The sequence below is a fragment of the Enhydra lutris genome, unplaced genomic scaffold (assembly GCF_002288905.1).
Source record: "Enhydra lutris kenyoni isolate GAN:26980312 unplaced genomic scaffold, ASM228890v2 scaffoldscaffold38, whole genome shotgun sequence".
Lineage (NCBI taxonomy): Eukaryota > Metazoa > Chordata > Mammalia > Carnivora > Mustelidae > Enhydra > Enhydra lutris.
In genome coordinates this window covers 2,250,317-2,262,166 of record NW_019154122.1, presented here as the reverse complement: position 1 = coordinate 2,262,166, position 11,850 = coordinate 2,250,317, and the positions used below count along the sequence as shown (strand labels likewise).

At 53.3% G+C, this 11,850-nt stretch overlaps 1 protein-coding gene across 1 annotated transcript in view; it reads right to left on the bottom strand.

The window, feature by feature from the left end:
- Positions 1-1,004: 1,004 nt before the first annotated feature.
- Positions 1,005-11,850, bottom strand: part of LOC111154772 (myomesin 3) — a 42,679-nt gene continuing 31,833 nt past the window's right edge. The window contains exons 24-36 of the mRNA XM_022514670.1: positions 11,627-11,763; positions 9,817-9,961; positions 9,615-9,674; positions 9,189-9,256; positions 7,766-7,876; positions 5,983-6,070; positions 5,431-5,469; positions 5,091-5,199; positions 3,813-3,976; positions 3,554-3,590; positions 3,342-3,364; positions 2,564-2,619; positions 1,005-1,362 (exon numbers count right to left, since the gene is read on the bottom strand). Of these exons, the coding sequence (XP_022370378.1) occupies positions 1,057-1,362; positions 2,564-2,619; positions 3,342-3,364; positions 3,554-3,590; positions 3,813-3,976; positions 5,091-5,199; positions 5,431-5,469; positions 5,983-6,070; positions 7,766-7,876; positions 9,189-9,256; positions 9,615-9,674; positions 9,817-9,961; positions 11,627-11,763 (1,343 nt within the window). The 3' untranslated portion in view covers positions 1,005-1,056. The remainder of the gene's footprint in view (positions 1,363-2,563; positions 2,620-3,341; positions 3,365-3,553; positions 3,591-3,812; positions 3,977-5,090; positions 5,200-5,430; positions 5,470-5,982; positions 6,071-7,765; positions 7,877-9,188; positions 9,257-9,614; positions 9,675-9,816; positions 9,962-11,626; positions 11,764-11,850) is intronic.

Sequence of the window (11,850 nt, the reverse complement as noted above, 5' to 3'; positions counted from 1 at the left end):
CGCCCCATCCCTCCAAATCTTATTTTGAAAAAGAAGGAAGTGGGAGGGCCGCGACATGCCCAGGTCTGGATTGAGGTCTGCTGGGCAAGGCCAACCAGTATCTGTCACACCAGTATCTGTTCCCCGAGCTGGGAGAGGTCCTGAGGTCATCCACCTCTCCAGCCTGGCACACGAGGCCAGCCAGGTAGCATCTCCCCACCTCCTAAAATGTCCTCCTCCCAACACCACTGCCAAACTGAACTCGTTTATCAGGGTCCAACACGGTTCTGCTAGGTCCGTGAAGGTGTTTTAAAGCCCGCCTTCCCCCACTGGGACGAGCATCTTTCTCCCTCCTCTGACCACTAGTGGCACTTTCTTTGGATCCGTTTTGTCATCCTTATCTGCCTTGTCCTGGAGTCTTTTGTACCCAGGTCTGTCTCTTCTGCTGGGCTGAAGCCTCGAGGGTTGGGCCTACATATCATTTATCTTTCTGCTTCCAAGGATCTCCCCAGCCTGACACTGGGGCTCAGATCAATGTTCGCTGAACTGAAGCGAATTGAAAATACAGACTCCTAAAGGAGGATATGGCCATCCAGTGGTTTACAGCAGGGCTCCTCACCCTCGGTGCCCCTGCCTTTGGGGTCCGATAATCCTATGTGGTGGGGAGCTATGGTTTAGTGGCGTCCTTGGCCTCTACCTACCCGATGCCAGCAGACACCCCCGGTTGTAACAAGGATATGGCTAAATGTCCCCCCGGAAGACAAAGTGCCTCCTGTTGAGAATCCCTGGATATGGTTGATACAGGGTGTTTCAGAAACAACCCCTTGGGGTAGGAATTCCCATTTAGCAGATGAGAAAGTCAAGGCTTACGCAGAGTTTGGATGGGGAGTAGAGTCTTGCCCATCCCACGACCCCGAGACCCCCCCAGAACCCCAGTAAGGTCTTTAATTCTGTGCTTTGGCATGCCCACTCCACTCTCAGCCCCCCAACCCCCCTGTCCTGGGTTCCACCCTATCCCCTTCCCCGCTGCCTGTGCCAGGCTGTGACCTACTGGTTGACCCCGCTGGTCCACGCAGACTAGACCACAGGTGGAACCTCAGCCTGCACTCTCTTCTCCAGCACCCTCTTCTCCAGCACCTTGGCCTCCTCCCCGTGCTTGAACACGCTGATGGTGACTTGCCCCGTCTCAGAACCATACTTATTCTTGACGAAGACACCGTAGCGCCCACTGTCCTCACTGTTGACCCTTTCGATGGTGATGGTGACCTCCGAACCCCTCACTTCCATGTGGTAGCGGTCAAGGAAGGTGACAGGCTGGTCATTCTTCAGCCAAGAGATTTCAGGGGTGGGGTCTCCCGAGATGACACAGGTCAGGCACAGGGTCTGTTAGAAAAGACAGGAAAGGGGGTGCCTGGGTGGCTCAGTGGGTTAAAGCCTCTGCCTTCGGCTCAGGTCATGATCCCAGGGTCCTGAGATCGAGCCCCGGGCTCTCTGCTCAGCGGGGAGCCTGCTTCCTCCTCTCTCTCTGCCTGTCTCTCTACCTACTTGTGATCTCTGTCTGTCAAATGAATAAAAAAAAAAAAAAGAAAAGAAAAGACAGGAAGGGAATGCTCCATCTCACCTCCTTATAATCATACTTGGCATTCACCTTCACTCCCCCAGACAGCTCCCAGTACAAGTTGCTCCTGGTGATAAATTTATTATGTGAGTTCTATTATAACCCATAAAAGGATAACATTAAAGGGAGAGACGTTTTATTTTAATCCCACATCCTCCATCCTCAAGATTTCTACAGGAATGCTTACTAGTTAGAATTTCCATCATTACCCTAGCAATCATCTGTCCCACACCGGCCTGAATTTTGCTTTATTGCTTTTTGTCACATATATGTTGTTATGATTTTACTATGCAAATAAGACTATATTGCCTTAATAAGAAGATTTATGAACTGGGTTTGAAAATTCTCGAACAAGCTCTAACACAGAGCACTATAGTGTGGGGGTCGAACAGGCTCTGGAGCTGGGCACCGGCAGACTGACTCTCAGCTCTGTCCCTTCAAGCTGTGTGACCCTAGGAAAGTCTCTTGACCTCTCTGGGTCTCAGTTTGCTTTGCTATAAAGGGTGACTAATGGTAGTAATAATATTCTATTTCCTGTGGCTGCCTTGATGGTTAAACAGACTACAGTATGTACACATACAGGGAGCAGTGTCTGGCGCAAAGTAAGCACCATAGAGACATGAGCGATCATTTTCTAGAACACGAGACTTGCATACTTTCAGGTCAAGAGGGGCTTTTAGGGATCATGTAGTAGAACTCCTAGGGAATGGAAATGGAAGTTCATAGACAGAAGTCTGTGATGCCCAGGGCCACCTGGAGAGGTGGGGTGAGGACCCCCATGGGCCTGACACCAGGATCAGTGTTTCCTTGTGACCAACAAGGTGTGGTCACTTGGCCCGGCTCCGGGGAGCCGGCTCTTTCTGCCCTTGAATCCATGGTGCTACTTTGTACCATGATCTCTGATGGGTACAGAACAGTGGGAGCACGGGGTGGGCCGGCCGGCCACGGGCTAGGGTCGCTCACTACCTTGTCTTCCATGATGGTGGCTACATCTGGCAGGCCCCTCACCACTTTGGCACGATCTGGAAGGGAAAAGAGAGACTCCAATGATGAATGGTTTCCTGCCAGCTGCTTCCCAGAATCAGGTTCCACAAGCTGGGGTTTACTTTTAAGCCACGTTTTCTTTTCTCCCTTTTCATCATTTTGGGTGGAAATCTTTAAATTTGCACGTGTTTCCTTGCCTTTCCCAACAGAAGATGGGGGACATACTGCGCTTGTGGTATGGACTTGAAGTGATCCTGGTAATGACTGGTACCTGGAGGGGACAGGGAGGTGCCCTTGCCCTCAAAAGTGGGGAAGGAGGAACTGGCTGGGGACACGTGATGAAGCTCAAGTAGGTGGATTTGGCAGGGGTGTTCCTGTTGCTCGAGGGCAAGCCAGGTCCCTCTGGGATTGGGCCTGTGTCCCAGACCAGGTGAGGCCTCAGTGTCCCCACCGGCCAGAACCAGCTTCAGCTCAGAGGCTGTCCCTTCCCCAGGCCTCATGCAGAGAGCCCGCCCAGCCTCATTCCTGTCTGTGCCCGGCTGCTGCCCTTGACCTTGTCCGTGAGCCTGCTCGGTCCACACCCACCATCTCCCTGATCCTTGGACCCTTATCCATCCATCATCTGCTTTTGGGCTGCTGCTGCCCACGGCTGCACAGACCCCATGGGGAACTAGGACTTTAGACGCCTGCCGGGAGGTAAACTCATGGGAAGGTGCCCCAAACCCAGACACAGAAACACCAGAAATACGAGGGGACTTACTCTTCTCAATGATGGCCAAGGCTCTGAAAAACAGAAATGGGTAAAAGGTTTGAGTTCCATTCGTGAAAGATCAGGCCCGCCCCAGGCAGGGGTGAGGGGGTGACGAGGGAAAGGTGGAGCTGGCCCAGGCTCCCAGGAAGGGGTCCTGTACCCAGCTCCTGCCATACCCCCAGGGGCCTATGATTCACCCAAGAGATGCAGAGGGCACTTACTTCAGTCTCTGGTGCTCAGCCAAGGCGTCGTCAAAAGCTGCCAGAAGGAAAGAGGGGGAGGGGAGGGGAGGGTCAGCTCCTCAGCCCCTGTGACCTGTAGGAACAGGGCTTCGTGCTGACTGTTCCTCCGCTGCCCTCCCCGTCCTGTGTTCTCTCAGGGTAGTGCCCGGACTGGGTGGGGAGACAGGAGTCCCCTTCCCTCAAAGACATAGGATTCTCTAAGCAGGTTTCTCTGCCGACGGACAGTTGGCTGGCTCACCTTGTCCCGAGAGATCCGTTGAGAGCTGCCGGGTGTCCTTCCCTGCGGCTATCTCCAGGGTGTATTTGCCCTTGTCTGAGTCTTTCGGGTCCAGGATGTGGAGCCAGATCTCATCCAGGGTGGTTCCAGCCCTTATCCGGTCACCGCTCTCCAGGCGCTTTTCTCTGGGTATGAGGACAAAGAAATGTGTGACTTGGCTCAGCTCATCGTGCTGGCTGGCTGTGGGGCTACAGGCACTCCCTGCCCCAAACTCCTCTCCTGGGGTTTTGTTTCCAAATCTGTGAGCTGGCCAACCATCCATCCATCCATCCATCCTTCCATCATTCATTTGTTTGTTCAGCAAATCTGTGGCACATCAGGTAAGTTCCAGTGCTGAGTCTACCTGTGACACATCCTTCAGGCTCCCGGGTCAGTGCCTACCACCTTCCCCACCCTCAGGGGTCACTTCTCCACCTCTTCCTTCTCGTCAGCTTAAACCCTTCCAGCGTTTCTTTGAACAATCATCCTTCCCCAGCCCTTAAAAACCATAGAAACTCCCTTCTTTCTTTACTGAAATGTCATTCCTGGAGACACTTGGTCCATGTCTTCAGTGTTGGGTCACAGAGTTGACACCTCTGGTCTCGGTCACTAGGCTCAGTAACTATAGTTGGGAAAGGAGCCCTTGGCTTTGGCTCTCATTCATTTGACAAACTTGACCAAGTCAGTCTAGCCTTTTCCATAGGGCAGGTGCAGTGATGTCTGCTCTGCGAGGCTGAGGCATGCAAATGACAAGCAGCCCTGGGAAAAGAATGCTCTCAAGCTGTCTGTGGTCACTTAGCTCCTAGCTGAGTCTCTGTGGATAACTTATCCATCCTGCCTTCATGCCCTGGCACTCAGTCAGTCGTCAGTCCCACAGGTCCCTCCGCCTGCACCTCTCCTCTCAGCCTCGCTGCCTGAGTTGCCTGGGGCTGCAAAGACCCATAGGGGCACCGTGACTCCCCTGACCATCTGGTCTTCCTTTCTTCCCCCAGTTCCCAGATGCTGCTTTTAGACAATGATCCTTCTATGGCCACAGATGTTCAGGAAAAATGGTTTTATCACTAGGGTTCTGACCTTTGCTGGGGAACCTCCCTTCTCTACCTTTAATTGCTGTTCCCTATCCCCAACTCCCTCTGCGGACAGCACGACTGGTGGGAGACCCTGTGTCTGCCAACCCCTTGGGACTGGACTCTGGGGCAGATGCCCCCTGTCCTTCCCCACCCTCTACCCACCCTGGTCTGCAGGGAAAGGCCAACTTACTTATGGAACCAGGTGGTTCTCATATACTGGATGTCAAAGTACTTGACCTTACTGAAGATCCGGATCCCCTCCTCGGTCCCCTGGATCTTCAATGGGGTTGCAGAGAGGGCTGCGGAGGCAAAGGAGAAGGCCAAGGTCCTTTGGGCAGAGCATTCTGGGGCCAGCCAGCTCAGCCCTGCTCTGGGGGTGTGTGGGGGGGGAATGTGGCATTGCGAGGAGGCAGGGATTCTTTGAGGTTGGAAACGAAACCCAGGCCCAGTAGTCCAGGCTGGCTGGAGGGGCCCTGGAAGCTGTTTGCCTCAGGACAGGGCTAGCGAAGCAGGGAGTGGGGCTTGCTTACCACCAATCCTGCCCAGCTCAGTGAAGATGGCATCCAGGGCTGGAGGAAGACGGAGAGAATGGTTAGCTGATGTAGGGACCTCCCAGGGATGTGCCTGGGGTGGGTATGTCCCTGGGAAAGTCTGGTGGAACCATGAAGAGCTCAGCACACAGGGGGCACAGCAGGATGACTCCCATGGCTTGGGGGTGGAGGGGGTCTGGGGCACTCACTGATTGATGGGGCAGGGGCACACCATGGAGGGAGGACAAATGGGCCAGCCTGACCATTTTCTTGAGGCTGGGCCAACCAGTCTCATGAGGAGTCTGGGGCCCAGTGTGGGGCAGGGGAGCGAACTCTGGCTTTGGCTCACTGTGGTATACTACAGAGAACGAGGGTGTTGGTGTCACAGACCAGGTCCCTGCCAGTGACCAGCTGTGCAGCCTTGGGCAGGTCACTTAGGCTCTCTGTTGCCTCCAAGTGATATGGGGATCCCATAAATTTGACCCCACATCTTCTGAGTCCGTGTGATTCCCTGGGTCCCCGTGGCCCATGTCTAACCTCGCCAACTCCTACCTTCCCCTGTGAGGTCCAGAATCGTGTCATCCTCCCCTCGGTCATCAGAAACCGTTGCTCTATAAATTCCCTTGTCCTCTTTGGACAGCTGGAAAGAAAGATGAGAGATGACATGGTGTCAGCATGGGTTCTGGAAGGAGTACCAACCAGCCTGGACTCCGGGCCTGCTCCTAACTCTGTATGATCTCAGGCAAAATTCCCCCCTTTCTCCTCTCTGGGCCTCAGTTTACCCATCTGGAATGGGTGATTGCTGAGGCTCCTTCTAGCTCCAGAGCTCTTTGAATCAGGTTTGGGTCGTGTCTGGGCCTCGGGGTGGGGATGAGGGGGAACTGAGGGCAGAAGCAGACACCCCACATTTGGAGTCACAGGAAGCTGCGCCAACCAGAGCATATGATGAGCTCTCCTTGCAGTCCCCTGAGCTGGACTCCTCCTCCCTGGAGGTCCCTGGATGGAGGGACCGGGGGACCCCTCTGCCCTTGTCCAAAAGGAAGTGTGTTATCTTTGGCCCAGGACAAGGGGCTTCTTTCTGGCTTATGCTTGCCATCCCCAAATGAAGTCTGAACTAACCCTCTGCCCAGCAAGAACTTGGGTTGGACTTTGAAGCCTTGGGAAGTGCTCTCTGCTTCCCTGTCCCCTCCAGGGGGCCCTCCCACTTTGACTGTCTCTATTTAGTGTGTTTTGAGGCAGAATCCAAGGCAGAGACAGCTCTGAACCTGGGGAGAGAAGGGATGAGCCCCACTAGCCCTCTCTTATGTCTCCCCACCCTTTCCCCAGGGAAGGTTCCAAAGTCCCAGCCGAACCTGGGGGGAGAATGATTGGAGTGACTTCTAAGCCCGCTCTCTAGCCTTGTGTCTTGGTGTGTAAACCCTCGGGGCCTCCATTTACTCATCTGTAGAATGGTGGCATCATCCTTGCCTGGCTATGCACTGTAGTCGCTGTGGGGATCAGGGGAAGTTTGATCTGGGAAGCCAGAAAGTTCTATGCCAGCTGGACAGACTGTTAGAACAAGCCTCGTAGCTAGGAAGCACCTACTTGTTGATAATCTCTGTTTAAGGAGCATGCACTGTGGTGACAAAGGCCAAGTCCTGGCTGGGATATGGGGGGAAAGACCCTGAAATCATTATTTCCTTCCTAGTCAGCAAACCTGCATGTGCTCCAGTCCTCCTGGACACCCCGTGAGGCCACAGAAACCAGCCGCGGGGCAGAAAAGCATTGAATATTTGAAAACAAGCCTTGTGCTTCTACAGTAACCAGGCCACCCTCCTCTGGAGGCCAGGAGGAGATTGTGGGCCGGAGAACGGGCCTCCAGCCCTGCTTTGCTCTGCCCAGCCCTGCCCCACAGAGAGAGCCTTCCTGTCCCGAATCCCAGACTGTTGACTGAGGTAGGACCAAACCTTTGAGAGACAGCATCCCTTCTGACCCAATTCATGTTATAGATGAAAACCAAGGTCATAGAAGGACAGTGACCAGCCCCAGGCCACACAGTGGCAGGCCCAGAAATGGAATCCAAATGAAAGGAAAAATCAGTATTACTGTTTCTGACTTTATTTGAAATTTTGCTATTTCCTCCTCCATGGGCTTTTCTTTAATTTGCATTAATTTTGACTAAAAAAAAAAAAATACTGCCTGAAATATTGATTACTGAGTTTTCAGTGCCCCCTTACATTTTGTGCTCGAGGTGAGCGCCTCACTCGCCTCCCCCTGGCCCTGCTCCTGACTCTGTGCCCAGGGGTGCTGCCAGGGCGGTGTGAGCCCTGAAGCCGGAGCTGTACTTTTTTTTTACCTCCTTGATGCACAGAGTTCCTACTCCAGTCTCTGGGTCGTACTGACCGTCCGGTGTCTCTCTCTTCTGGAAGAACCACTGGAAGCGGGTTTCCTTCTTGGTGTTGGTCGCCTGAGGGGCGATCAACGAAGAGGGTGATCAATGAAGAGAGACTCCCTCACGTTTTCTCACATTTTTAAGTAAAAACTCATCAGCTTTTTTTCCTCCCACAAACCTGACTCTCTCCCACCCCCATACTCACTCTTAGCTAATTCCTTCCTAGATCTCCGCTAGTCCTTCCTCACACCGTATCTCCTCTTCTGGTTCCGCATTCTGGATTTTCACTAATGGTGTTCCCTCCGCCTTTTGCTCACTTCCCTACTCCATTTGTCCTTGTAAGTCCCTATGCATCTTAAGGAAGCAAGGAAGATGTCACCTCCTCCAAGAGGCCTTCCTTGAAGCACCCCAGAGTGCCTCAATCATGATTAACTGATTTCCTGCACGTGCTGCATCACAGCAGGAGACATGCTGTTTTCTAAGGATCCTGCCTCAGACCCCTGGGCTCTGAGAGGCCCAAGGAGACCCCACTTCTTCGTCTTTGTATGCCCAGGGCCTTGGGGAGTGCTTGGGGATTCCCGGAGAGCACTCTCCCCTGCCTTTCCTGCCCTTCCCCAGTCATCTGTAGAGGCTGCAGAGTGCTGAGAAGGAGCCCAGCTTTGGAGTCAGACCGATCGCGTTAAAACCGTGCTCTAGGGGAGCCTGGGTGGCTCAGTGGGTTAAGCCGCTGCCTTCGGCTTGGGTCGTGATCTCAGAGTCCTGGAATCGAGCCCCGCATGGGGCTCTCTGCTCATTAGGGAGCCTGCTTCCTCCTCTCTCTCTCTCTGCCTGCCTCTCTGCCTGCTTGTGATCTCTCTGTCAAATAAATTTTAAAAAAATCTTTAAATAAAAAACAAACAAACAAACAAAAAAACCGTGCTCTAGACTCTTCCCGCTTGGGGGTGGTCTTGAGCTCTTTCTCTACTTGTTTTCGGATCCATGCCCATCTCACAGACGATCGCGAGGCGGATGAATCCCGAGCACAGGGTCTGGGAAGGCTACTAATAAACGTCAGGGAGTCCCCCTCAATCTATACACCCCTCACTTGTTCCCAGATGCCCACGCCCCACAGAACCCCTTTGCCGGAGCAGCGGGGAGATCTGGCTGGAGGCTGATCCAAACCACACTAATTCGGCTCCGTGGGCTCTTGCGGGGGTGGGGGGCGTAAATTTTATTTCCCAGTTAAATGTGGTCTCCCTGGGGCTACTTCTCCTCTGGGTCAGCCAAGCACAGGAACTCAGGAAGGTGGGCAAGGACAGCCACTGGGACGAGCCACACGCGCCCCGCCCTGGGCCAGGGGACGGGGCTGGAGGCGGGGGCGGGGGCGGGGGCGGGGGCGGGGATTTGCCTTGCAGGTCAGCAGCACTTGGCAGTCCTCGGTGACCTTCCACTGCAAGGGCTCCACGAAATGCGGACCTGGGAGCGCAGAACAAACACGCTCACCGTCAGGGCGCCACCTGGTGGCCAGGTTGGGGGCAGCTGGTGATTACAGGCCCCTCAGACTCGGCCCCCGCCATGGCAGGGACTGCGGCGACGCAAGGGGGGTGCGTAGGGCGCGACATTTAAGGAGGTGTTACTCTCAGGGTTGGATCGACTCTCGGGGGTGTCGCTCTCTGTTTTGTTCTTGCACGGGGACAGAAGTGGATTGCATTGCAGTGGCTCCCTCTGGGACCCGGCGGAGCTGAGGGATGGATTAGCCCACCTGTCCAGCACCCAGCAGGTCCCCAGCACGGAACACTGGCCTCTTTTGAACTCCCCCGCCAGCAATTCTTACCCTGTTTTCTCTTCCAGTCTCTTCTCTGAGCCTCTGCTTTCCTCAGAAGTTTGTCAAAATCTGTGAACACAGAGGAGCGAACTGGCCTGAGTGGGAGGCGCGCAGGTCCGGAGAGGGGCAGCGGGAGGGACAGAAGGCCCCAGGCCAGAGAGCGGAGGGCTGAGGTCTGGCATGTGGGGGTTGGGCAGTGGGCGTGGCTGACCGTCATCCACCAGCGCTAGGGTGATCTGGTTTTTGGCTTTTCCATCCTGGAGCTGGGCGGTGTACGACCCTTTGTCATCCTCCGACAGGTTCTGGATGATCACTTCCACCAGGCCCTTCTCTCGGACAAAATTGATTTTGCGGTTCTGGGGAGAATAAACCCGGAAAATCTTTTTTGCCCTTTTCCTGTCCCAGGGGATTTGTGCTGTGGGGCACAAATCAGAGTGTACTTGGACTTGGGGGGTGGTATGTGCAGAGTGACAAGCCTTCTGAGGCGGGGGCAGAGTCCTGGGAACACCTGTGGGGCCCAGCAGGCACAGGAAAGAGTCTTGGGTGCTTGAATTAATTGCAATGAATAATAAACCCCTGCCCCCCACAGTGCCACATTCTCTACTTCTTTCTACAAATCCCCATAAACGTATGAAGGATAATATGAAAAATGCCTGTGAACTTGCTCCCCAGAACTAACACTCACTTACATTTTGTTGTGTTCTAACAGTTTTTAAAAATTTTATTTTCCACATTTATGATTGTATTCCCTCTGGATTTATTTTTATGTTTGATTTGAGGGAGGCAGCTAGGTTTATTTTATTCTTCTGTAGGGACGACCAATAGTCCCAATGCTGTGCATGGCAGACCGCAGACTTGGTCACACATCCTCTACCGTGTGCCAAAGTCATGATTAATCTTTACGCAGAACTTTTGGATACAGAAACTGAGGCACAAAGAGGTGAAGGGCACACAGCCCACAGGAGGTGGGTAGGAGTCCTGAGCTCCCTTTTCTCTTTCGGAACCAGTGCCCCTCTCTGTAACACATATCCTCTGATGGTAACTTTGCCACCCAGAGATGGAATGTGCAAGTAACCAGATGTCATGATTGAATCTCTCATGAAATCGAAATCGCCATGTTTGTAAAAACATGATTGGTTATGGGCAGTTCATGGCTCAGTCTAATACAACCTACACACATGATTCCGCCCTCCCCCCCAGGAAAGCAATGTAATACCACAACTGTCAAATGAAGAAGAAATAAAAGCCAAATAAAATGTATTTCAATAGTAGCTGCTCAGACATAATTTCACTCATGTGCGCTGCTTTATAATGAACTGGCTTGAATTTAAGGGAAGTTAAGTAAAGCAAGAAGGTCAAAATGATTTGTATGAGAAGTAGAGGAAAATGAATGAAAAAGCATAAGTAAAGTGGCTTATAGGAAAAAGTCTCTGTTCAGTGTGTATTAAAACTGTGCAGGAGCACCTGGGTGGCTCAGTCAGTGGAGCATCTACCTTCTGCTCAGGTCATGATCTCAGGGTCCTGGAATCGAGCCCCACCTCGGGCTCCCTGCTCAGTGGGGAGTCTTCTCTCTCTCCCTCTATCCCTTCCCACAGATTGTGCTCTCTCTCTCTCTCTCAGATAAATAAAAATAAAATCTTTAAAAAACCCGCAAGCTATGCAGAAGTCCTTTGTATTTATATTACCAGGTTAGGGTCTAGGCTTAGATAATTATGAGAATGAATGTAGGTTTTTAATCTTAAGAATGTCTGGTGGGGCATTCAAGAGTGGTGTGTCGGGGGGCATGGGGATTCTTTATCTGTGGGAGAGTCCCTTGCATTGGCGGGCATCTAGCCAGGAGCCTCCCCCACCACCAAAGGCCAGGTGTCCCCACCCTCACGCCTTCCCTAGGACAGCCAAAGCATGTGGCTGTTTCTGAAATGTCCACTAGGAGGCGGTGATGGGCTGTGGCGAACCACCGCCCCTAGAGGCCACGTCGGGCGCAGCGGAACCTCCCAGAAGCAGTCTGAACTCCCAGTTACCGGCGAGCTGAAGATCTCCTTCTCATTGAAGATGAGATGCAGCTCAGCGGCTGGAGATAATTTTTCTACTTCCAGCCACAGCCGCACCTCTCCTTGTTCAAGGATGTCGACGTTCCAGCCCGAGATGAGCTTGATCGCTGGGAGACAGAGGACACGGAGGGGGTGGGTGGGGCACCGGTCTCCCCTCCGCACTCCCAACCAGCCCCACCTTGAGCAGACCCTGG